This window comes from Coregonus clupeaformis, chromosome 15, assembly GCF_020615455.1.
Source record: "Coregonus clupeaformis isolate EN_2021a chromosome 15, ASM2061545v1, whole genome shotgun sequence".
In the NCBI taxonomy this organism is placed as follows: domain Eukaryota; kingdom Metazoa; phylum Chordata; class Actinopteri; order Salmoniformes; family Salmonidae; genus Coregonus; species Coregonus clupeaformis.
In genome coordinates, this window is record NC_059206.1 from 60,151,246 (window position 1) to 60,178,561 (window position 27,316).

At 45.2% G+C, this 27,316-nt stretch overlaps 1 protein-coding gene, 1 long non-coding RNA gene and 1 pseudogene across 2 annotated transcripts; all 3 read right to left on the reverse strand.

Annotated features, from left to right (window-relative positions):
• On the reverse strand, positions 1–1,450 carry LOC123492665. Its single transcript, XR_006661828.1, has 3 exons — positions 1,118–1,450; positions 865–981; positions 1–151 (listed from the first exon to the last, which is right to left on the reverse strand). It is a non-coding gene; the product is annotated as an uncharacterized LOC123492665 (long non-coding RNA).
• A 6,627-nt stretch (positions 1,451–8,077) lies between these two features.
• Positions 8,078–17,752, reverse strand: LOC121559000 (annotated as a pseudogene).
• A 4,785-nt stretch (positions 17,753–22,537) lies between these two features.
• Positions 22,538–27,250, reverse strand: LOC123492666. Its single transcript, XM_045225416.1, has 5 exons — positions 27,193–27,250; positions 26,445–26,801; positions 26,207–26,308; positions 24,432–24,565; positions 22,538–23,754 (listed from the first exon to the last, which is right to left on the reverse strand). Exons 1-5 carry the CDS (start codon positions 27,248–27,250, stop codon positions 23,692–23,694), a joined length of 714 nt encoding a protein of 237 aa, XP_045081351.1. The 3' UTR covers positions 22,538–23,691.
• Positions 27,251–27,316: the final 66 nt, after the last annotated feature.

Here is a 27,316-nt window from a genome sequence, read left to right on the forward strand (position 1 = left end):
TCTACCAGCTGAGCTACAGAGGACCACATAATAGAAAAATACACTCATAGAAAATACATTCACAGACTGGGCTGAGCTGAGCAGGTCCTTAACCTTTGTCTTGGGTCGGTATAGACATGTAATCGAGTGATTCATACACCTGGACTTGACACTGAGAGATTGAGGGTGGGAGAGAGAAAGAGAGAGGGTGAGAAAGAAAGAGAGCGAGAGAAAGAGAGAGAGCGCGAGAGAGAGAGAAAGAGGGGGAGAGAGGGAGAGCGAGAGAGCGAGAGAGAGAGCGAGAGAGCGAGAGAGAGAGAGAGAGAGCGAGAGCGAGAGAGAGCAAGAGCGAGCACGAGAGAGAGAAAGAGGGAGGGGAGAGAGAGAGGGAGAGAGAGAGAGCGAGAGAGAGAGAAAGAGGGAGGGGAGAGAGAGAGTGCGCGAGAGAGAGAGAGAGCGGGAGAGAGAGAGAGAGCGAGAGAGAGCGAGAGCGAGAGAGAGCAAGAGCGAGCACAAGAGAGAGAGAGAGAGAGAGAGAGAGAGAGAGAGAGAGAGAGCGAGCGAGAGAGAGACAGACAGAGGGAGGGGGAGAGCGAGAGAGGGAGGGGGAGAGAGAGAGAGAGAGAGGGATTAAAAGTCAGCAACGCATATGGAATAACACAGAAACATTTTAAAATCGAAAGTGAGATCACCATGCCTATAGCCTAGAAGAACTTACTACACTAAATCAAGACAGGAATATTTGAGCTAATATTCTACTAGAGGAACAGGAGCTCAAGCAGTAGAACATGTGAGGTGTCGGTACTCGGCTCCGGTGAGCTCCTGCCCAAGTCAAGCACTGACGTAAAGATGTAAAATAAGCATAACATCACAATGCTCTCTGACCTTGGTGTCTTTTCCGTGCCCTGTACAGGCAGATGAGGGCGGTGAGGAACAGCGACAGGACAGCAAGAGGACGCATGATAGACAGCAGCAGGGACTGCTTTTCTGCTGGGAGCTCTGCTGTGCAGAAAGAGTGGAGTTATTAGCAAACTATTGCAATAAGATTGGATATATAGCCAGTTTAATTCGTAGGAAGCACGTTTTTAATGTAGGACTTTCACCAAATAAATGTTAATTGTCTCTAATCAGTACTCACCATTGTTTGTCTTATTTTGGGATGTAACTGTTATCTGTGTCCCATTCCCCACGAATTCAGAAAGAGATGGCATCTCTACATGAACTTTACAGATGTAAGTGCCAGAGTCATTTCTAGTGAGGTTTGAGATGGTCCAATTTGAGCAGTAACAGACTACAGTCTGCTGAGATGCCCTGTCCTGACACTGACTGTTGTCGACCAGTACACGCTTATATTTTATCCCGGTGTGCTCTTTTTGCCAATAAACTGTCGCTCTTGACACATTTTTATTCCAGCAGCACTGGATCTGAACAGTACCCCCCTCTGTTACTGTCACATCATGAGGAGACTGGGTCACCAATAATGTGCCGCTTGTACCTGTGGAGAGACAGAGAAAACAACTTATTAGTGAAACATCAAATGACAAGGATAAATAGTATGATATGCATAAAGCTGATGTAATGTATTCACATTAGGGTGGTACCATTACCAAATCTAAATCATTATTACCATATAAAACGTGGTATAAAACGTGGTTTTATTAATTCTACAGGCCTTGTTGTTGTTGTTAATGATACCAAAATAAATGTATTGACTACAGTGAAATGAATGAAAACAAGTAAAGCTAAAATAAAAGGTTATGTCCAGACCAGTAGAATAAGTAAAACATGTTTGTGATGTCTTTGCCTGGTGAGCCAATATGGTGTTGGTTTAATCTAAGATAACGATGGTCCAAATAAATGTGTAACTCAATATTTTTGTAACTTACCCCAAGAAGAGATGGAACAGAGCGAGGAGAGCAGCAGGCAGACCAGCAGATGCTTCATCTTTCTGGAATGATGTCACTATGAGCCCAGTCAGCCTTTAGGTGCTGTTTCCTCCACCCTCCACACACACACACACACACACACACACACACACACACACACACACACACACACACACACACACACACACACACACACACACACACACACACACACGCGGGTGCGTGAGAATCATAACAGACACATTGACGCACTGAATGGTTAACAACATAGTTGCTTATCTCCATCTTCCTCTTTCTTCTTTATGTGCATCATTTTGTTCTTTCTTCATGCTAAACCTTTGACCCCAGTAACGTCTTCTTCTTTTGGTCCTGCTGTCTGCTCTCTACCCAGTTGATTTCAAGTATCTGCAGTTCTGAACAAGCTTTATTTGTTGATTAAAGATCTAGTCAAAAGTTTCATCGTTGGCAAAATTATGTGGAAAGCAGAGAACTAGATGTGCAGATTGTGAAATGTCCGTTGCTGTGTCACTCTGTCAAAGGCGTCAGTGAAATGCGGTGGGCGAAGTCAAACGCAGGACACAGAGCTGATCAGAAAACGTACTTTACTAGAAAGTAAACTGAGAATACACAATCTCCACACAGGGAGGAAATAACCTGCACACTAACGACAGCCGATAACAATAACAATCACACACAACACACAGTGTAAGACAGAGGGTTAAATAGGGAAGACAATACTACATAATGGGAAACAGGTGTACACAATCAAGACAGAACAAGTCGAACACAGAAACATGGATCGGTAGCAGCTAGTACTCCGGTGACGACGAACGCCGAAGCCTGCCCGAGCAAGGAGGAGGGGCAGCCTCGGCTGAATCCGTGACAGTACCCCCCCCTTGACACGCGGCTCCAGCCGTGCGCCGACCCCGGCCTCGGGGACGGCCAGGAGGACGTGGAGCAGGGCGAGTCGGATGACACTGGTGGAAATCCCTCAACATGGAGGGATCTAGGATGTCCCTCCTAGGGACTCAGCACCGTTCCTCCGGACCGTACCCCTCCCACTCCACGAGATACTGCAGGCCCCCCACCCGACGCCTCGAATCCAAGATGGAACGGACTGAGTATGCCGGAGCCCCCTCGATGTCCAGTGGGGGCGGAGGAACCTCTCGTACCTCAGAATCCTGGAGTGGACCAGCTCCTACCGGCCTGAGGAGAGACACATGGAACGATGGGTTAATACGGTAATTAATAGGAAGTTGTAACCTATAACAAACCTCGTTCAATCTCCTCAGGACTTTAAATGGCCCCACAAACCGCCGACCCAGCTTCCGGCAGGGCAGGCGAAGGGGCAGGTTTCGGGTCGAGAGCCAGACCCGATCTCCCGGTGCATACACCGGAGCCTCACTGCGGTGGCGATCGGCGCTTGCCTTATGTCGCCTGATAGCCCGCTGCAGGTGTACATGCGCAGCGTTCCAGGTCTCTTCCAAGCGCCGAAACCACTCGCCCACTGCAGGAGCTTCGATCTGGCTCTGATGCCAAGGTGCCAGGACCGGCTGATAACCTAACACACACTGAAAAGGCGTAAGGTTAGTAGAGAAGTGGCAAAGTGAGTTTTGGGCTATCTCTGCCCAGGGAATATATCCCAACCACTCCCCCATGCTGGTCCTGGCAATAGGACCTCAGAAACCTACCCACATCCTGGTTCACTCTCTCCACCTGCCCATTACTCTCGGGGTGAAAACCTGAGGTAAGGCCAATCGAGACCCCCAGACGTTCCATGAACACCCTCCAGACTCTAGAGGTGAACTGGGGACCCCGATCAGACACTATATCCTCAGGCACCCCGTAGTGCCGGAAGACGTGTGTAAACAGGGCGTCAGCAGTTTGTAAGGCTGTAGGGAGACCTGGCATAGGAATGAGATGGCAGGCCTTCGGAAACCGATCCACAACGACCAAGATCGTGGTGTTCCCCTGTGAGGGGGGAAGGTCCGTGACAAAGTCCACCGATAGATGAGACCACGGCCGTTGTGGAACGGGTAGGGGTTGTAACTTCCCTCTGGGCAGGTGTCTAGGTGCCTTACACTGGGCGCACACCGAGCAGGAGGAAACATAAACCCTCACGTCCTTGGCTAAAGTGGGCCACCAGTACTTCCCACTAAGACAGTGCACTGTCCGACCGATACCAGGATGACCAGAGGAGGGTGACGTGTGAGCCCAATAGATCAATCGATCACGAACCTCGAGCGGCACGTACATCCGACCCTCCGGACACTGGGGGGGAGTAGGCTCGGTACATAACGCCGCTCGATGTCCGCATCAACCTCCCACACCACCGGTGCCACCAGACACGACGCCGGGAGTATGGGAGTGGGCTCAATGGACCTCTCCTCTGTGTCATACAGTCGGGACAGGGCGTCTGCCTTAGCGTTCTGGGAACCTGGTCTGTAAGTGAGCGTAAACACAAATCGCGTGAAAAACATAGCCCATCTTGCCTGACGAGGGTTCTCCTCGCCGCCCGGATGTACTCCAGGTTACGATGGTCAGTCAAAATGAGAAAAGGGTGTTTAGCCCCCTCAAGCCAATGCCTCCACACCTTCAGGGCTTGAACCACAGCTAACAGCTCCCTGTCCCCCACATCATAATTGCGCTCCGCCGGACTGAGCCTCTTAGAAAAGAAAGCACAGGGGCGGAGTTTTGGTGGCGTACCCGAGCGCTGAGACAGTACAGCACCGATCCCAGCCTCGGACGCATCCACCTCAACTTGGAATGCCAAGGAAGGATCCGGATGAGCCAGCACCGGAGCCGAAGTAAACAGGTCCTTCGACTTGTTCTGTCTATGAACAATTGATTTTTATTGAGTCACATAATCGGTATAATCAGTAAGAATCACGATACCATTTTTTAACAAACACCCAAACACCCAAACCCTTCCAACCCCCGCCCAACCCCTTCCAAGCCCCCTACACATAAAACAAGCATGAGGAAGTATAAAATAATTCGCTTTTACCAGTTATTTTCAAAACATTTCTAATGTATAAGTATCCAGGGCCCATCTCCTTGGTATCCCTCACGTCAACCTTCAGAGGCTTCACCTAGAGCAGGGATGTCAAACTATGGAAACATCTTCTTCTCTAAGGTCAAGAACAAGAAGTGGCCGTGTGGTCTAAGGTGGACTGTAAGCGCTGCGCTCACTTGCAAACAGGAAGAACATTTCTCACCAACACCCTTCAGATAAACAGTCTTACCGCTAGTCAAACAGTGAGAGACCCTCATCTCTACTGGGTAAGGTTATCAGATGCCTTGAGAGTTCAATAATGACCTTCTCCTGTCCAAGGCCTTAAAACTGAAGCGCTTCAACTGAGGCAAAGAATTAAACAGACACAAAATGAGTGACTCCCTATTTTAGATTATACTCAATTTTATACAGAAAATGTAGTCCGGCACTTCAAGATAATCCACATCCTGGTCATAAAATGTCACATGTGTTACATTAGAGAATGTACATCACAGAATGTTTAATCCCATGTTCTACATGTCAAAAGGCCTCTCTTTAGATTAGTTATCCATCTTCACAGAAGACTGAAGGGGAACTGGAACTTTCTACTTGAGCTTGAAGTAAATTAAGAAGGTCCTGATTTCTTTGGGTGATATGGTCACGTTGAAATCCGCTCTCACACAAACACTTGACCTCTTGACCCCTGAAACAGACAAACAAATACAAACACTCGGACGTAGACAAAACAAAGAATTGTAAACGCAAAAGATGGTTCAGATTTCATAGGTGGTTAAAATCTCAAAACACTATAGCCTAATCAATTGAGAACTGAATTGACTGCTCCTGAATCTCAAAGGTACACTGATAGAGTAACTTTTCTTATATCTTTTAACTTTGACAAAAGGTATTTATTCAGATGCAATATTCAGATGCAGTTATTTTCCTAAACATTTGTAATGTATAAGTTAGGTTTTGATTAACCCACCCCACCGCTGGATAAGAGAAAGCAGATTGATGAGAGGAGCAGACAGCAACACAACAGGCTATGAAAGTACTTCATGTCAGATGAATGACGGGGTGATCTGTTCTCTCACTTATACCAACACCTCTCTGACTGTCCCTCTCTCTCTCTTTATTTATTTCACACTTTCGCAGCCAATCAAAGTTTGGCATTTCTCTCTCCCCTTTCTACCGCCAACACTGCTGTGGACTCCACTACCCATCTCCCCTGGTTAGTGTAGTCCACAGTGAATATTGACCTCAAAATTACAGTAAGCTTGGAAAAACCTACTGTAGCCTGGAGACACTGACAGTCATACGATCTGTATTAAAGGAATCATAACTAGTGCCCAGAGTGTCTCCAGGGCCCATCTCCTTGGTATCCCTCACGTCAACCTTCAGAGGCTTCACCGAGAGCAGGGATGTCAAACTAATTCCACGGAGGGCCGAGTGTCTGCTGGTTGATTAATTAAGGTCACTGATTAGTAAGGAACTTCCCTCACCTGGTTGTCTAGGTCTTAATTTAAAGTAAAAAACAAAATCCAGCAGACACTAGGCCAGAGACGGTATAGAAAGCAAGACATCCCTCCCCCTCATTTTTTCTGATTGGGGCGAGGCCACTCTGGTCCACTATGGGGAGCGAGACTTCTCACTGGCAAAGAAATGTGGGTCGGGGCGGGCGAGCAGGGACTGGGACAATAAGTAGAGCCTGCAGTTCCCTCTCTCGCGTGAGCATGCCAGATATTGGTTGCGTTCCCCTGCTCATTCGTTGCATGCATCAACCAATGGTTGCGTGACACATCATCGACTGAGATTGCTATAACACATGATGTGGTTAGCCGATACATAAAATACCTATCCAGGTGTTGTAAGATCTGACATGCATCGGCAACACCTGGGCAGAGGAACGCAACCTCATATGGCGGAACCGTGAGCTCACATGGGAAAGCATGCTTACGCGCGAGAGAGGAGAACATCCACATACATACACAGGAACATTGAATATTTTTTACAATGGTAAATGGCTTGAGTGAACCATCTTCATTTATCCACCATCTTTGACTAGGCCAAGGAATGAGTTTGGCACCATTGACCTAGAGTGGTCCCAGCACCATGTCCTTACTGAAATCTCAGTATCTCCATGATAACCAAGCAAAGTATCTCCCAGCATCCTTTTGCCATGTGATAAGACACATCTCAGGTATAGTGGCAAAGTTCTATCCCTTTGTTTGATCGCTTAATACTATTTGCATGCTTGCCTAAAACTGCCCCTTCAACATGGCGCTTGCTCACCTCATTGTCTTTCTCCATTGAACAGGTGCAACATCCTATGCATCATCACCGTAGCTTTGTGTTTCACATTACAGCATTAGACCATTTCTCTGCATGTGTATGTGATCATATGTTTAGCACAATGCTGCTTTTTTTTATTTATTAACCTGTCTTGGTTGGGTTCATGCAAGTGGCGAGTTGACTGCCCAAGAGTAAACCACATTATCACTCATAAGCAATTTGGCAGTACGCCCAGAACATTGCTTGGGGAACTAGGAGTGACACAATAGCTCAGTTTCAAGGGAAGAAGCCTGGTGTGGTATCAGTCAGTCTCATGCAGGAACCAACCATGCTTATAGGACCTGTTTGTGTACCAGTATAAAGGGACTGAAAGGGAACCTCCACTTTATAGTTTCATCGGGCTTGTATTGAGTTTGTGAACCTCTCAGTGCATTAATAAAGATTGCTTCATTTACTTTGACTTTGAGTCCTCAGTGGTGAATTTTCACGACATCTGTGTCAACGGTTCTGAACAGAAACTCTGGATGAGTTTTGGATTGAACTTTCAGATCGATCACTGGATGCTCTTGATGTGGATGTTGCATTTTAGAGCCACTGGAAAGGAAAATTCAAGTGCAGCTATAGACTGATGTCACCCTACGGAAACTTCTTCTTCTCTAAGGTGAACAACAAGAAGTGGCCGTGTGGTCTAGGGTGGACTGTAAGCGCTGCGCTCACTTGCAAACAGGAAGAACATTTCTCACCAACACCCTTCAGATAAACAGTCTTACCGCTAGTCAAACAGTGAGAGACCCTCATCTCTACTGGGTTAGGTTATCAGATGCCTTGAGAGGTCAATAATGACCTTCTCCTGTCCAAGGCCTTAAAACTGAAGCACTTCAACTGAGGCAAAGAATTAAACAGACACAAAATGAGTGACTCCCTATTTTAGATTATACTCAATTTTATACAGAAAAAGTAGTCCGGCACTTCAAGATAATCCACATCCTGGTCATACAATGTCACATGTGTTACATTAGAGAATGTACATCACAGAATGTTTAATCCCATGTTCTACATGTCAAAAAGGCCTCTCTTTAGATTAGTTATCCATCTTCACAGAAGACTGAAGGGGAACTGGAACTTTCTACTTGAAGTAAATGAAGAAGGTCCTGATTTCTTTGGGTGATATGGTCACATTGAAATCACCTCTCACACCAATACTTGACCTCTTGACCCCTGAAACAGACAAACAAATAAAAAACACTCGGACGTAGACAAAACAAAGAATTGTAAACGCAAAAGATGGTTCAGATTTCATAGGTGGTTAAAATCTCAAAACACTATAGCCTAATCAATTGAGAACTAAATTGACAGCTCCTGAATCTCAAAAGGTACACTGATAGTTACTTCTCTTATATCTTTTAACTTTGATAAAAGGTATTTATTCAGATGCGATATTTCCCTCCACCAAAGTTGAACTGAAGCTTACCAAGCCTCTCACCTCTCCCTGGGTCTTCTGAAGTCTTCCACTTCCACCTCTGGAGGTCGGAGATATCCCAGGTTCCTGTGAGAGAGCGCTCCTCCACCGCTCCCACTTCTCCCATGCCCCGCAGCACTTCCTGTTTACACAGGAAATTGATTTTCAAAACAAACAGTGTAAATGGAGTAGTGACCACCAAATGTCAATATCAAATTTTTTAGTACACACAAATAACTCTTATTTGACCTCAATATGATCGCAGTGTATATAGAGTTGTCATATTCATCTCTTCCAGCTGTGTTTTCTGTTACCTTCATGTTAATTGTAGCCGGCTGAGAGAGAACCGGGTCTTCACCCTTCTCATACAGATGCATGATCCTCAGTAGGACCCGATCGTAGTCCGGCTGTGTGGATCCAGGGGTACCTGTCTCTATGTTGTGGAGGTGCAGGGTGTGGTTGGAGCTGTAGACCCAGCCCGGGACACTGAATGTCAGCAGGTGGAGGTTGTCAGGCAGGACCACGGGGCGAAGCGGAGATCTGGTCCGAGGCTCCTTCCTCCAGGCCTTCTCTAGAGGGAGAGGTGGAATGGCAGTGCAGTGTAGGTATGAGACCATACATTGTGACAATGCATAGTATAGGTGAGCAAAAACATGGTCGACTCCATTTGGGAATGTCTCAATTGTGTATTTGTTTTTAGAATGGATTACACTTTATGGATTTCTAGGGAAAGTTTTAGTGGAAAGTAGCTGTGCGTGCTTTAAGCAGGTTGGTATTTACGGTCATGAATCTTGCCCTGGGAGGCAGCTCTGCAGAGTGGTCACAAACTGGCACAGCCATAAAGTCATAAAATCTGATTTTAAACATAACCCTAGCCTTAACCTTAACCATACTGCTAACCCTAATAACGAATCCTAATCTTAAATTAAGATCAAAAAGCACATTTTGTTTTCATGAATGTTTACGATATAGGCAATTTTGACTTTGCAGCTGGACCATCTAGCGGAAAATCGCTCAGTTCTGCCTCCAGGACAAGATTCATGACATTAAAGGTCAACCTGCGAGCCAGAGTAGTTAAATAGGAGAGCTATAAGGAGTGGACTCACGTGGCCTGTCGATGGGCATGACCACAGGTCTATGCTGCAGCTCTATCGCCTCCCTCTGGTAGAGAGAGGAGTTAGCAGTCAGGGAGCTCAGTGTCATCCAAAGGACAGGCCTCACCACCGAGCTGTCGTTCAGGGTCAGGTTATAACCCAGGTTCCACTCCTGGTTGTTCCACAGACGTCGGTGGAGCATCACCTGGGACAAATACAGGGGGGTGTGTTTGTGTGTGTGTGTGTGTGTGTGTGTGTGTGTGTGTGTGTGTGTGTGTGTCTCATACCTAAACACACACTCACCTCCAGCTCTCCCTCCCTCTGGCTGGATGCACCATGAGCTCTCTCACTGAGGAGGAACAGTCTGCTAGAGTCATCTTCAATGTAGGCCGTTCGAACCATGGGGTAGTAGTTCTGCAGTACACAGACACGGGAAGAAACACCAGCAATTGTCACAAAGTCCTGAACTGTAACCCAGGCCTGATTCACCAAAGGGAAAGCTGAGGAGACCAACCACCCAAACTCCCTGAGTAGGAAAACATCTTGAGGTGAACCAGGCTCATAAAGTGTAGGCCAAACAGTCCTTAAATACAACCCACTCACTCTGGCAACATTATTATGGACGAACGTCCTGGAAGGCCTCTTCATCATCTGGTACCCATTGTCGTCAGTGAACAGAGTCCTGTTGTTCTTCAGGCTGGTCCTGGTCCTGAGGACAGCCTCGGTGTTGACCACCAGGGGGCCCAGCGAGTAGCTCTGCTCCAGCCTGTAACACAGCCTGCCCCTGGGGAAACCCTGTGGTACTCTGGTGGTGACCGAGTAGGTGTAGTCCTCATCCGCTTCCTCCCTGCGGACAGAACTCACTGTTAATGTGAGCCACCGAACATTAGACATGCACCTTACTAAGATGTAGCCTTGTTTGAGTGAGTGAGTGAGTGAGTGAGTGAGTGGTGAGTGGGAGTGAGGAGTGAGTGGTGAGTGAGTGAGTGAGTGCGCGAGAAAGAGAGAGAGGATAGAGGGAGGATAAAATAGATACAGTGAGGGAAAAAAGTATTTGATCCCCTACTGATTTTGTAAGTTTGCCCACTGACAAAGAAATGATCAGTCTATAAATTTAATGGTAGGTTTATTTGAACAGTGAGAGACAGAATAACAACAAAAAAATCCAGAAAAACGCATGTCAAAAATGTTATTAATTGATTTGCATTTTAATGACGGAAATAAGTATTTGACCCCTCTGCAAAACATGACTTAGTACTTGGTGGCAAAACCCTTGTTGGCAATCACAGAGGTCAGACGTTTCTTGTAGTTGGCCACCAGGTTTGCACACATCTCAGGAGGGATTTTGTCCGACTCCTCTTTGCAGATCTTCTCCAAGTCATTAAGGTTTCGAGGCTGACGTTTGGCAACTCGAACCTTCAGCTCCCTCCATAGATTTTCTATGGGATTAAAGGTCTGGAGACTGGCTAGGCCACTCCAGGACCTTAATGTGCTTCTTCTTGAGCCACTCCTTTGTTGCCTTGGCCGTGTGTTTTGGGTCATTGTCATGCTGGAATACCCATCCACGACCCATTTTCAATGCCCTGGGTGAGGGAAGGAGGTTCTCACCCAAGATTTGACGGTACATGGCCCCGTCCATCGTCCCTTTGATGCGGTGAAGTAGTCCTGTCCCCTTAGCAGAAAAACACCCCCAAAGCATAATGTTTCCACCTCCATGTTTGACGGTGGGGATGGTGTTCTTGGGGTCATAGGCAGCATTCCTCCTCCTCCAAACACGGCGAGTTGAGTTGATGCCAAAGTCTCATCTGACCACAACACTTTCACCCAGTTCTCCTCTGAATCATTCAGATGTTCATTGGCAAACTTCAGACGGGCATGTATATATGCTTTTTTGAGCAGGGGGACCTTGCGGGCGCTGCAGGATTTCAGTCCTTCACGGCGTAGTGTGTTACCAATTGTTTTCTTGGTGACTATGGTCCCAGCTGCCTTGAGATCATTGACAAGATCCTCCCGTGTAGTTCTGGGCTGATTCCTCACCATTCTCATGATCATTGCAACTCCACGAGGTGAGATCTTGCATGGAGCCCCAGGCCAAGGGAGATTGACAGTTCTTTTGTGTTTCTTCCATTTGCGAATAATCGCACCAACTGTTGTCACCTTCTCACCAAGCTGCTTGGCGATGGTCTTGTAGCCCATTCCAGCCTTGTGTAGGTCTACAATCTTGTCCTTGACATCCTTGGAGAGCTCTTTGGTCTTGGCCATGGTGGATAGTTTGGAATCTGATTGATTGATTGCTTCTGTGGACAGGTGTCTTTTATACAGGTAACAAACTGAGATTAGGAGCACTCCCTTTAAGAGTGTGCTCCTAATCTCAGCTTGTTACCTGTATAAAAAGACACCTGGGAGCCAGAAATCTTTCTGATTGAGAGGGGGTCAAATACTTATTTCTCTCATTAAAATGCAAATAAATTTATAACATTTTTGACATGCGTTTTTCTGGATGTTTTGTTGTTGTTATTCTGTCTCTCACTGTTCAAATAAACCTACCATTAAAATTATAGACTGATCATTTCTTTGTCAGTGGGCAAACGTACAAAATCAGCAGGGGATCAAATACTTTTTTTCCCCTCACTGTAGCAGCTAGGGAAGGAGGGTAACATGGAAACCAAAGACTGTCAGAAAGGAGTTGTTGACATTCCCACCTGTAGAAGTACTGTCTGATCTCAGTGATGATCTTCCCAGGGACAATCTCCATCTTGACGGCCTTGTATGCCCTCACTGCAGAGCCGTTAGCACTGAAGATGTAGTTATCAGAGATGGGCCCTGCGCTGACATTCCCATTGACCTGGTACTCCCAGAAATCCTGACTCATTCTCACCGTTCTCTTCTCATGCCTGTCAGGGTCACAGAAAGTTCACAGGGGGCATTGTTGACGTAACGCCTGGGCTGCGTTCAATAGGAAAACGTTGTGGAACGTTCAGTAAAATAAAACATGCTTCTCTGACATGTAGAAGAAATCACGTCAGCTCTATTAACTACATTTCTATCTGCAGCGTTCCACAACGTTCGCCTGTTTAATGTGACCCCGATGTGAATGTTGAATATAACTACCTGTCGGTGATGCTATGCAGTAGGTTAGTATCCTGGTCCAACATGATCTTATAACATTCATTCAGAACCGGTAAGAGTCTCCTTCCTGTCTTCAACCACTGTGAAACATTTCGTCTATTGAACGACACGACCCAGGCATGGTGGGTCACGAGGCCCTCTTCACCCGGCTTCTCTGAGAACTTGATGAGGTACTTCCTGTGTTGGAGACCCCCAAGGTCCACCACGATGAACAGGTCATAGGTCTTGTTGGAGTCAGCTGAACTCTGGGTCTGTTGGGAGCAGAGAGATGCGGGCCGTGTTCATTGGACACGAAACAGAAGCCAACAGACAAACAGGGAGGGAATACCTGGACATCTTCCGTTGCGAACTGTTTTTCGCTGCATGCCCAATGAACACAATCATGATTAGCTGAAAACTGGGTTTGTTTAGAAGGTATGTCGTCAATGGAACTGCAGATATACACATGGCTTTTATGTAATATAAGGGCGACTCATTGTCCTACAACATGTTTAGCTGGATTAATCAACCATGTATTTCCACACTACCTGCGCAGGCACGGCCTGTCCTTGGTCGTCAAACACCGTTGCCATGGGGAAGGTTACCGTGACGTTGATGATGGTGGTGGTGTTCCATGCCAGGGGGTTGTATACAATGATGTGCTGTTCCTGGTCCTGATGGGAGCCTGCAATTACACTTATTATCAAATTATCATTGATTTATATAAAAAAAATACCCATGTTGTAGTTGATGAAGATAGTTATAAGATTATGCCTTGGACCAAGCGGAGCCTTGGGCCTTGTCAGAATACATCCTTTTGTACCCCCTTCCTTGATGTGTAATCACTGATCTGTAGTGTGCGATTGGATAAGTGAAAACACGCTTCCCATCCTACTACTTTAACACATCCACTCCTCTGAGATCATGTCAAAGGAAGGAAGGATGCATTTTTCAATTATTAATGATTATTTTTCAAATACATTACTTTACCCTTGCTCTGAGAGTCTTGTCTATAGAAGGCTTCAGAGTTGCTAGCGGTGCCCAGGGCCTGGGGTAGGAGGAAGAGGGCAGCCAGGAGTTCCTCTACTCCCATCATAGCCTGGGTCAGGTGCTCTATGTACATGTCAGCCACCTTGGGAGACTCTGTCCCTGTGATCCCGTCATGGTGCTGCACCTGGAGATAAAACAGAGGGATAATAAGATGAAAACAGTACTTATATATTTCAAATAATTCATTTTGTGGGTCTTTTATTTCTAAATGTGTGTGTCAGAAATGGGATATGAGAATGTTTAATCACTGGGTTACAAGGATAGGTACTATTAATACAGATAAATAAACAATGAATCACAATCAATCAGTGAGTATTTTGATCAGGCACCTCAGAGACAGCCCAGCGGAGGGCCTTCAGTTTCTTCAGGGCCTCTTCTTTAGGGACCGGTCCATCTGGGTAGCTGACCCGGTACCGGGTGAATAGAGTCTCTGCAGCATGCAGCTGCGAACTAGCTCTCCTGGCTATCCCCTTCAGAACATTCCGGGAGGCATAGAACCCAGTCCATGCCTGGAAAGGTTCTGGAGAGACAAAATGTTCCTTTTTAGAACTCCAAGAACCAGATTGGAATTATGTGAGAAAAGCATTTTTCCGGCCCTTGGCTTCATAGCAGTTTTTACTCCTACATGTTTTGAGTGTGCCAACTCTTGGTCATTGGAACCATTGATATATACATTTTATTATACAAGTTTTATTCATATTCCATTTATATGTTTGAAACATATAATAGATACGAACATTTATCGAAAAACCCACCAGTGGAGTAAGGAAGGAAGTCCTCACTTCCCCTCATATCCCAGGTGAGATTTGATTGGTGGACAGCCTGGAAGTACTCGCTGAGAGTGGCGTACTGGACTGTCACTCCAAACTCCTTGCTGTTCTGGTTGATGTATTCCACTAAGGGATCCATGTTGGCAAACTGCACAGATGAGTTGTAGAACTGCTTGTCACAACCCTATGGAGTGAAATAACAGGAGAAACATATATTGGTAAATGGTGAAGTTACTAGAAAGAACACTAATTAACGACTTTCCTGATCTCTGTATATCTATGGCTCTATGTTGACTCACCCAGGGCCAGAGGACATGGTTTGTCCTGAACCACGCTGCCCTCTGCTGGATGTTCTGCACCATGGTCTTGGCATAGGAGTACAGCGTCTCTTTGGTGACAGGCAGGCTCATGTTGGGGTAGATGCCATTTTTAGGGGGTCAGGGAACAGGGCCACGCCATTCCAATAGAAACCAGAGCTGAGAGAGAACAACTGATTAATTTCACTGAGACAAACATGTGCTTGTAATCTATTAAGAGCCTATGGTGATAGGCAAAATTGATCAAATTGAGATTTTTGGTGATCTATAGCCGTGGTCAAAAGTTTTGAGAATGACACAAGTATTGGTCTTCACAAAGTTTGCTGCTTCAGTGTTTTTAGATATTTTTGTCAGATGTTACTATGGTATAATGAAGTATAATTACAAGCATTCCATAAGTGTCAAAGGCTTTTATTGACAATTACATTAAGTTTATGCAAAGAGTCAGTGTTGACCCTTCTTTTTCAAGATCTCTGCAATCCACCCTGGCATGCTGTCAATTAACTTCTGGGCCACATCCTGACTGATGGCAGCCCATTCTTGCATAATCAATGCTGAGTTTGTGGGTTTTTGTTTGTCCACCTGCCTCTTGAGGATTGACCTCAAGTTCTCAATGGGATTAAGGTCTGGGGAGTTTCCTGGCCATGGACCCAAAATGTCGATGTTTTGTTCCCGAGCCACTTAGTTATCACTTTTGCCTTATGGCAAGGTGCTTCATCATGCTGGAAAAGGCATTGTTCGTCACCAAACTGTTCTTGGATGGTTGGGAGAAGTTGATCTCTGAGGATGTGTTGGTACCATTCTTTATTCATGGCTGTGTTCTTAGGCAAAATTGTGAGTGAGCCCACTCCCTTGGCTGAGAAGCAACCCCACACATGAATGGTCTCAGGATGCTTTACTGTTGGCATGACACAGGACTGATGGTAGCGCGCACCTTGTCTTCTCCGGACAAGGTGTTTTCCGGATGGTCCAAACAATCTGAAAGGGGATTCATCAGAGAAAATGACTTTACCCCAGTCCTCAGCAGTCCAATCCCTGTACCTTTTGCAGAATATCAGTCTGTCCCTGATGTTTTTCCTGGAGAGAAGTGGCTTCCTCGCTGCCCTTCTTGACACCAGGCCATCCTCCAAAAGTATTTGCCTCACTGTGCGTGCAGATGCACTCACACCTGCCTGCTGCCATTCCTGAGCAAGCTCTGCACTGGTGGTGCCCCGATCTTGCAGCTGAATCAACTTTAGGAGACGGTCCTGGCGCTTGCTGGACTTTCTTGGGCGCCCTGAAGCCTTCTTCACAACAATTGAACCTCTCTCCTTGACGTTCTTGATGATACGATAAATGGTTGGTTTAGGTGCAATCTTACTAGCAGCAATATCCTTGCCTGTGAAGCCCTTTTTGTGCTAAGCAATGATGATGGCACGTGTTTCCTTGCAGGTAGCCATGGTTAACAGAGGAAGAACAATAATTTCAAGCACCACACTCCTTTTAAAGCTTCCAGTCTGTTATTCTAACTCAATCAGCATGACAGAGTGATCTCCAGCCTTGTCCTCGTCAACACTCTCACCTGTGTTAACGAGAGAATCACTGACATGATGTCAGCTGGTCCTTTTGTGGCAGGGCTGAAATGCAGTGGAAATGTTTTTTTGGGATTAAGTTCATTTTCATGGCAGAGGGACTTTGCAATTAATTGCAATTCATCTGATCACTTCATAACATTCTGGAGTATATGCAAATTGCCATCATAAAAACTGAGGCAGCAGACTTTGTGAAAATTTATATTTGTGTCATTCTCAAAACGTTTGACCACGACTGTACTCTACAAACCAATTTGGAGTCTTAATTCAATATCAGCCTGTAGGGGTAATTGTAAGAGAGTAGGATATGCTAGGAGAGTTATGACATGGAAAATGGTGAGAGGGGAAAGGATATATATGTAGGAGACCTGTTAGAGAAAGCCAGGTAAGATGGAGTACAGTAGCTGAACTGGTCCATGGTGTGAGTGAAGAGCTCTTGCTGCTCTTTCAAGGAGGGGGAGCCTCTCCAAACAAACTGGAGTTTCTGCTCCAGACATAAAGACCATGACAATAAGTTATTGTAAATATAGTGTAAACATTACTGTAGCACAGTTGGTAGAGCATGGTGCTTGCAACACCAGGATAGTGAGTTCGATTCCCGGGACCACCTGTACGTAAAATGTGTGCATGACTGTAAATCGCTTTGGATAAAAGTGTCTGCTAAATGGCATATATTATTTAGTCAAACCTCTTTAAACCAGTTAACTGCTTAAAAGTCACTGATCATGGTCAAGACTGCTCAATAGAGATGGTAACCTGCCTGGTAGGCTGTAGCTGAAACTATGGTGACTACCATACCTTGCTCTTCTGCATGTCATCTTTGAGGTCATAGTCGATACGCGAGATGAGGTGGGCATGGAACCCAGCCAGGGCAAAGAGGACAGGGGTGGTGGCGGAGGCTCCAAACGGGTCCACGTGCCACGAGAACCGGGGACGCACCCCAAACGTCTCGTACAGGAACCCATGGCCCTCTGTAATGAGAGTGTGTGTGTGTGTGTGTGTGTGTGTGTGTGTGTGAGTGAGAGAGAGAGAAAGAGTCCATGAGTGTTTAAAGTAACCAACAAAACAAATGTTCTACATCAAGTATGAAACCACTTTTACCCGTCAGCTGCAGTACCTCATCATCTAGATCGGTCACAGCTTCATCATGCATCACCTGTCCCCCGATGATGAACTCAAGTCGACTCTCCTTCAGTAGCTGTCGCACCTGGGGGGGAGGGAGATAGGTGAATCAACACAAAGTCAAACAAAGATAAGAGGGGGGGTTGTATAAGACAGTTGTAATGAAAAGGCCTTAATCATCATCCTGTCGTATGGTGTCCTGTCAGTTCTACAGCCCTCTGAATAGAGATCGCGACCCCGGCCCGCCATAACCAACAACAGCCACACATTGTGTCTCCGCAACAGTTTTATCACCAAGCAATCAACCCAACACACAAATTGCTTTCCTGAACACAACGGTGACTTAAACTTGACCAGTTGTTTTGCCCACATTCAAGAGTGCCAGGAATTGGCAACATTTATCCCCCTTATTACTATGGGAACTGGGGTTGAAAGACAGAGAAGCGGAGGTATTGAGAAGCATCAGGATTTATTAACATTTAGGAGGGGGAGGAACTGAATGTACTACTTGGGTTCTAATGGGGAATATGTCATGCATGGAATTGAACTGAGAGTACTAAATTAGTGGATACAGGAAATGAGAACAAACAAACAAAATAACTGTAAAGAGTTCCAACAGTCGCTAATGAAAGACAGAGCGAGCATTGAGGCATGTTGCTTCTGTTGTGGGTGAAGTTTTCAAATCAAATTGGCGTAGTCCATCCATTCCGGATTCTCACTGACCACCGGAATTTGGAGCACATATGGACAGCGAAACGGATGAACTCTCGTCAAGCCAGGTGGGCCCAATTTCTTACTTGATCTCAATTCATTCTGTCCTATCGCCCAGGATCCCAGAATGTGAAAGCCGACGCACTCTCCAGGATGCACCATACCGGAGAAAGGAAGGATCTGGGGGGTCCGATCCTGCCCTCGTCTCTCATCGTTGCACCTGTCGTTTGGGATGTGGACGAAGACATCCGCCTGGCAGCTCAGGAGGACCCAGTGCCTGCCAACGCCCCTCCGGGGCGCGTGTATGTACCCACCTGTGTCTGTGACCGCCTGCTGATCTGGGCGCACACCACCCTTACGGCAGGGCACTCTGGTATTACGCGCACCCTGCATTCTCTAGCCCAAAAATACTGGTGGCCCTCCTTGGCTTCTGATGTGTCCCGCTACGTCAACTCCTGTTCCGTATGTGCCCAAACGAAGACACCTCGGAACGCCCCGGCAGGCAAACAAGTTTACTGAGTCTACTGAGTCTACTGAGCCACCGGTCTGAGCACACCACCTCGGCAACACCGGAATGGAAACCCAACGCACCCTAATCACCTCCAGCGCACTTGCACCTCATCATCTCATCACAATTACATTTACATTTTAGTCATTTAGCAGACGCTCTTATCCAGAGCAACTTACAGTTAGTGAGTGCATACATTTTCATACTGCCCCCCGTGGGAAACGAACCCACAACCCTGGCATTGCAAGCACCATGCTCTACCAACTGAGCTACATCCATCACCACCCCTATTTAGCCCTGGACTGTTCTGAATGATGTTGTGTGTGATTGTTTAGCTTTGTGTCATGTAGTCTATCTTTGTTATTTCTCTTTGTCATTGTTTAAGTAAACCTTGACCTTGTTAATTCCTGCGTATGCGTCCTGCCTCTTCGTATACTCAGTACTCGTCACACCACCAGAGCTGTTGCCAGATAATTGAATGTTCATTTCACTACCATAAGCCGCCTCCAACGTCGTTTTAGAGAATTTGGCAGTACGCCCAACCGGCCTCACAACCGCAGACCACGTGGATGGCGTCGTGTGGGTGAGCAGTTTGTTGACGTCAACGTTGTGAACAGAGTGCCCCATGGTGGCGGTGGGGTTATGGTATGGGCAGGCATAAGCTACGGACAACAAACCCAATTGTATTTTATCAATTGCAATTTGAATGCACGGAGATCCTGAGGCACATAGTCTTACCATCCATCCGCCGCCATTCCCTAATGTTTCAGCATGATCATGCACGGCCCCATGTCACAAGGATCTGTACACAATTCCTGGAAGCTGAAAAAGTCCCAGTTCTTCCATGGCCTGAATACTCACCAGACATGTTTGGGATGCTCTGGATTGACATGTACGACAGCGTGTTTCAGTTCCCACCAATATCCAGAAACTTCGCATAGCCATTGAAGAGAAGTGGAACAACATTCCACAGGCCACAATCAACAGCCTGATTAACTCTAAGTGAAGGAGATGTGTTGCGCTGCATGAGGCAAATGATGGTCACACCAGATACTGACTGGTTGTCTGTTCCACGCCCCTACCTTTAAAAAAAAAGGTATCTATGACCAACAGTTGCATATCTGTATTCCCAGGCATGTGAAATCCATAGATTAGGGCCTAATGCATTTATTTCAATTGACTGATTTCCTTATATGAATTGTAACTTATTAAAATCTTTGAAATTGTTGCATGTTGCATTTATATTGTGTTCAGTGTAGTTTCCCTAGTCTTAGATGAAGTGTTAGCCCGGTCCCAGATCTGTTTGTGCTGTATAGGACCAGGCTAGAAGAGGGTATCTCCTCAGATAGAACAATGAGACAGATATTTCACTGGATGTATAAATGTGAAGCATCCGGTTAGCGTTTCCACTCACTACCAAATATGATAGTGAGAGGAAGCCCACTGGCGGACAGTGGGAGAAGATGGCATGAGATGGATTTTGGCCGACATTCTGCACATTCTCTCATCAATTAAACATTTAATCTCAATACAGTTTTCTGTTCCCAAAACTAGAATATGTTATGAACTGTAGCAGGTGATCACAGAATAAATGGTTTATTTGGCAGATACAGAGGTACGCAGCAATGCGTAAAACACTACAGTGCGGTATAACGGCTCACTGGAGAAAAACAAAAAACACTGGTGAATATCCTGGCGATACAATCCAATAGAGCTCCACTGAGATATTGCTAACACCTCTACACGAAGACAATCACACACAAAGACATGGGGGGCAGAGGGAACACTTATACAGGTACTGATGAGGGGATATGAACCAGGTGTGTGTAAAAACAAGACAAAAGAAATGGAATGATGAGATGAGGAGCAAAAGTGGCTAGAAGGCCGGTGACGACGAGCGCCGAAGCCTGCCCGAACAAGGAGCGGAGGCAGCTTCGGAGGAAGTCGTGACATGAACAGAGTGGACTAAGTTTTGTAGACTTTACTCTTTTCAAATATGTTAACAAACTGCGCTCTTTAGAAGGAGTGCAAAGGCAAATTAAGTTATTGCACAATCACACTTCACAGAGTAGGTGTTCCGTAACGGAAATATGCAGATGTACAGTGGGGGAAAAAAGTATTTAGTCAGCCACCAATTGTGCAAGTTCTCCCACTTAAAAAGATGAGAGAGGCCTGTAATTTTCATCATAGGTACACGTCAACTATGACAGACAAATTGGGGGGAAAAAATCCAGAAAATCACATTGTAGGATTTTTTATGAATTTATTTGCAAATTATGGTTGAAAATAAGTATTTGGTCACCTACAAACAAGCAAGATTTCTGGCTCTCACAGACCTGTAACTTCTTCTTTAAGGGGCTCCTCTGTCCTCCACTCGTTACCTGTATTAATGGCACCTGTTTGAACTTGTTATCAGTATAAAAGACACCTGTCCACAACCTCAAAGAGTCACACTCCAAACTCCACTATGGCCAAGACCAAAGAGCTGTTAAAGGACACCAGAAACAAAATTGTAGACCTGCAACAGGCTGGGAAGACTGAATCTGCAATAGGTAAGCAGCTTGGTTTGAAGAAATCAACTGTGGGAGCAATTATTAGGAAATGGAAGACATACAAGACCACTGATAATCTCCCTCGATCTGGGGCTCCACGCAAGATCTCACCCCTTGGGGTCAAAATGATCACAAGAACGGTGAGCAAAAATCCCAGAACCACACGGGGGGACCTAGTGAATGACCTGCAGAGAGGTGGGACCAAAGTAACAAAGCCTACCATCAGTAACACATTACGCCGCCAGGGACTCAAATCCTGCAGTGCCAGACGTGTCCCCCTGCTTAAGCCAGTACATGTCCAGGCCCATCTGAAGATTGCTAGAGTGCATTTGGATGATCCAGAAGAGGATTGGGAGAATGTCATATGGTCAGATGAAACCAAAATAGAACTTTTTGGTAAAAACTCAACTCGTTGTGTTTGGAGGACAAAGAATGCTGAGTTGCATCCAAAGAACACCATACCTACTGTGAAGCATGGGAGGGGAAACATCATGCTTTGGGGCTGTTTTTCTGTAAAGGGACCAGGACGACTGATCCGTGTAAAGGAAAGAATGAATGGGGACATGTATCGTGAGATTTTGAGTGAAAACCTCCTTCCATCAGCAAGGGCATTGAAGATGAAACGTGGCTGGGTCTTTCAGCATGACAATGATCCCAAACACACCGCCCGGGCAACGAAGGAGTGGCTTCGTAAGAAGCATTTCAAGGTCCTGGAGTGGCCTAGCCAGTCTCCAGATCTCAACCCCATAGAAACTCTTTGGAGGGAGTTGATAGTCTGTGTTGCCCAGCGACAGCCCCAAAACATCACTGCTCTAGAGGAGATCTGCATGGAGGAATGGGCCAAAATACCAGCAACAGTGTGTGAAAACCTTGTGAAGACTTACAGAAAACATTTGACCTGTGTCATTGCGAACAAAGGGTATATAACAAAGTATTGAGAAACTTTTGTTATTGACCAAATACTTATTTTCAACCATAATTTGCAAATAAATTCATTAAAATTCCTACAATGTGATTTTCTGGATTTTCTTTTCTCATTTTGTTACAGGCCTCTCTCATCCTTTTAAGTGGGAGAACTTGCACAATTGGTGGCTGACTAAATACTTTTTTTCCCCCACTGTATATCTGGTCTCCTATAAAACTGTTTCCTGGAAATGCTGCTCTCTTTTCTGTTAATCATTTATGATCCCCACATAGTGACGCTTTCTTCAAAAGACAACCTGTGTGTCTGTGTGCATCGCAAAATCAAAACATTTTCAGTCTTCTACATCTAACATCAATCCCCTGAATTAAACATGTTGGTTCAATATTTAAAACACAACTTCTTATATTAGATGAATCTGTGATGATAACAAGTAAACATGTACACAGGAAAGCAAAGATCTTGCCAGACGGTATAAGCAATGAGAACGTTTTGCTGTACCTAACATCTCTGGCTTGGTAGGAGTGCAGCCATGGTTACAAACTGTTGTTTGTTCTTATAAGATGTGAGTAGGTGTGTCTGCTTACTTTGTAACTGCAGGACCTAGTGACTCATTGGGGCAAGTTGTAGGATAATATATTAATATATACATATAATATATTAAGCGTTTACGACTACTGTGAGCATGATATAATTTGTTAGCCGTGACTGCAACTGATAAGAGTGTCGGCTATACAGCTCTAAATAGCTGAAATGTAAATTTGAGTGTCCCCTTTCCTGATCTGTTCTTCAAATAATTTCACAATTTGTATGTGTGTGTGTCATTTTGTAGGGCAACCACATTTACTGTTATTGTAAATACTGTTCAGTTTCTTGTTTCTGTTCATCCTGTAGTCTACATCAGACGAGGGGCCATGGTTACTTCCTGAGGTAACAGCATATATCGCCACCACTGTCTGCTCTGTTTCCATTTCCTGTCATTGACGAAAGAGAGTGCCCCCAGATACCATAATTTCCAATGGTGACAGAACACCAGTCAAATTGAGAATCTGATTGCTGCATCTCTGGACTGTATGATTTCTGCCTGATGCTCAATTATTGGGTATTTTTTCAATTCTACTGTATTTTCATTTGCAGTCATTATTATTGTCAAAACACACTCTTTTACTTGCTTTCTCTTGTCGGGCACATGCACACATTCACAGGCACAGTCTGTTTCTTGTGAACACTGGCTTTTGCATAGGTCTATACCACATACTGTAAAATACGTACAGAAATGACTGACACATGAAACGTAATAGAAAAATACACTCATAGAAAATACATTCACAGACTGGGCTGAGCTGAGCAGGTCCTTAACCTTTGTCTTGGGTCAGTATAGACATGTAATCGAGTGATTCATACACCTGGACTTGACACTGAGAGATTGAGGGTGGGAGAGAGAAAGAGAGAGGGAGAGAGGGTGAGAAAGAAAGAGAGCGAGAGAAAGAGAGAGAGAGCGAGAGAGAGAGAAAGAGGGAGGGGAGATAGAGCAGGAGAGAGCGAGAGAGAGTGCGCGAGAGAGAGAGAGAGAGCGAGAGAGAGGGAGAGCGAGAGAGCGAGAGAGAGAGCGAGCGAGAGAGAGTGAGAGAGAGAGCGAGAGAGAGCAAGAGCGAGCACGAGAGAGAGAAAGAGGGAGGGGAGAGAGAGAGGGAGAGAGAGAGCGAGAGAGAGAGAAAGAGGGAGGGGAGAGAGAGAGAGTGCGCGAGAGAGCGGGAGAGAGAGAGAGAGCGAGAGAGAGCAGAGAGAGAGAGAGAGAGAGAGAGCGAGAGAGAGAGAGAGAGAGAGAGAGAGAGAGAGAGAGAGAGAGAGAGAGAGAGAGACAGAGGGAGGGGGAGAGAGAGAGAGGGAGGGGGGGAGAGAGAGAGAGAGGGATTAAAAGTCAGCAACGCATATGGAATAACACAGAAACATTTTAATATCGAAAGTGAGATCACCATGCCTATAGCCTAGAAGAACTTACTACACTAAATCAAGACAGGAATATTTGCCTGTGAGTAGGGTGTGGAACGGTGTATCGTGGCGGTAGGCGGTGTGTACTGAGTATGAGACTCACCCATTGAGTGGATCCTCTGGAGGAGAAGGTGGCGCTCTGGTCGGCGGCCTCTCCCAGCTCCTCCATCTTCAACTCCTCGTCCTCATGGTGGGGGGCCTCGTGGATCACCCTGACCGCTCTTTCTGGGGCACCGCCTGTATACACCATAGACATACAGTGATGTGAAAAAGTATTTGCCACCTTTATAATTTTCTCTACTTTTACATATTTTTGATAATGAATGTTAGCAGATCTTCAACCAATACCTAATATTAGATAAAGGGAACCTGAGTGAACAAATAAAACAATTACATACTTATTTCATTTATTTCATAAACAAGGTTATGCAACACCCGATGTGAAAAAGTATAAAGTCCAATCTCGTCCAAAAAGTTGACTCAAGTTTGCCAAAAAGCAAGGATGTTCTATGGACAGATGAGTCAAAAGTATAACTTTTTGGACGACATGGGTCCCATTATACCTGGCGAAAACCAAACACTGCATTCCACAGTAAGAACCTTATACCAACAGTCAAGCATGGTGGTGGTAGTGTGATGGTTTGGTGATGCTTTGCTGCCTTAGGACCTGGACGACTTGCCTTAATAGAAGGAACCATGAATTCTGATCTGTATCAGAGAATTCTACAGGAGAATGTCAGGCCATCCATCTGTGAGCTAAAGCTGAAGCACAGCTGGGTCATGCAGCAAGACAATGATCCAAAACACACATTCAAGTCTAAATGAAAATGGCTAAAAAGCAAAACATTTGAGGTTTTGGAATGGCCTAGTCAATGTCCATACCTAATCCCAAATGAGATGTTGTTGCAGGACTTGAAACAAGCAGTTCATTCTTGAAAACCCACAAATGTCGCTAAGTTAAAGCAGTTCTGCATGGAAGAGTGGGCCAAAATTCCTCCACAGCGACGTGAGAGACTGGTCAACAACTACAGGAAGCATTTGGTTGCAGTCATTGCAGCTAAAGGTGGCACAACCAGTTATTGAGTGTAAGGGGGCAATTACTTTTTCCCACAGGGGAATTGGGTGTTGCATAACTTTGTTAAATCAATAAATAAATTAAGCATACATTTGTAAACTCAGGTTCCCTTTATCTAATATTAGGTTTTGGTTGAAGATCTGATAACATTCAGTATAATAAATAAATTTTGCATAAATAAGGAAAATCAGAAAGGGGGCAAATACTTTTTCACGGCTCTCTACATACATATTGGGTTTACAGATATCAAGAGCGCACACAGAAAAACAACCAAATAACAGGATGCGTCAACTCACTGTCTTGTATGGTAACAGGGTGATACAGCATTGAATATACTATAACTCTGATCTGTCGCGAAATGGGCATGAAATACAAAACTAGGGACTGTTGCAAGTTTACGTTGAAACGGCTTCCAAGACAAGACGTTGCTCTGTGGATGCTCTATGGAAATTGAAATGTTCATTGTCGGATTGGAGGTTCTATTCTATGAACGTACACATATGTAAATGTTGTTTGACAGGCTACCAACTCTTTCATAAGCACACGAGTGTATTATCCTACACATGTAAAGCATTGCTTGACTTGGACTGAAATATGTGCCGGTACTCATTTTGGGTGCTGAAACTGATTATATTTAGGTGCAGGAGCTCCACAATACTTTTGAGCTAATATTCTACCAGAGGAACAGGAGCTCAAGCAGTAGAACATGGGAGGTGTCGGTTCTCAGCTCCGGTGAGCTCCTGCCCAAGTCAAGCACTGACGTAAAGATGTAAAATAAGCATAATATCACAACGCTCTCTGACCTTGGTGTCTTTTCCGTGCCCTGTACAGGCAGATGAGGGCGGTGAGGAACAGCGGCAGGACAGCAAGAGGAAGCATGATAGACAGCAGCAGGGACTGCTTTTCTGCACAGAAAGAGTGGAGTTATTAGCAAACTATTGCAATAAGATTGGATCTATAGCCAGTTTAATTCGTAGGAAGCACGTTTTTAATGTAGGACTTTCACCAAATAAATGTTAATTGTCTCTAATCAGTACTCACCATTGTTTGTCTTATTTTGGGATGTAACTGTTATCTGTGTCCCATTCCCCACGAATTCAGAAAGAGATGGTATCTCTACATGAACTTTACAGATGTAAGTGCCAGAGTCATTTCTAGTGAGGTTTGAGATGGTCCAATCTGAGCAGTAGCAGACTACAGTCTGCTGAGATGCCCTGTCCTGACACTGACTGTTGTCGACCAGTACACTCTTATATTTTATCCCGGTGTGCTCTTTTTGCCAATTAACTGTCGCTCTTGACACATTTTTATTCCAGCAGCACTGGATCTGAACAGTACCCCCCTCTGTTACTGTCACATCATGAGGAGACTGGGTCACCACTAATGTGCCGCTTGTACCTGTGGAGAGACAGAGAAAACAACTTATTAGTGAAACATCAAATGACAAGGATAAATAGTATGATATGCATAAAGCTGATGTAATGTATTCACATTAGGGTGGTACCATTACCAAATATAAATCATTATTACCATATAAAACGTGGTATAAAACATGGTTTTATTAATTCTACAGGCCTTGTTGTTGTTGTTAATGATACCAAAATAAATGTATTGACTACAATGAAATGAATGAAAACAAGGAAAGCTAAAATAAAAGGTTATGTCCAGACCAGTAGAATAAGTAAAACATGCTTGTGATGTCTTTGCCTGGTGAGCCAATATGGTGTTGGTTTAATCTAAGATAACGATGGTCCAAATAAATGTGTAACTCAATATTTTTGTAACTTACCCCAAGAAGAGATGGAACAGAGCGAGGAGAGCAGCAGGCAGACCAGCAGATGCTTCATCTTTCTGGAATGATGTCACTATGAGCCCAGTCAGCCTTTAGGTGCTGTTTCCTCCACCCTCCACAC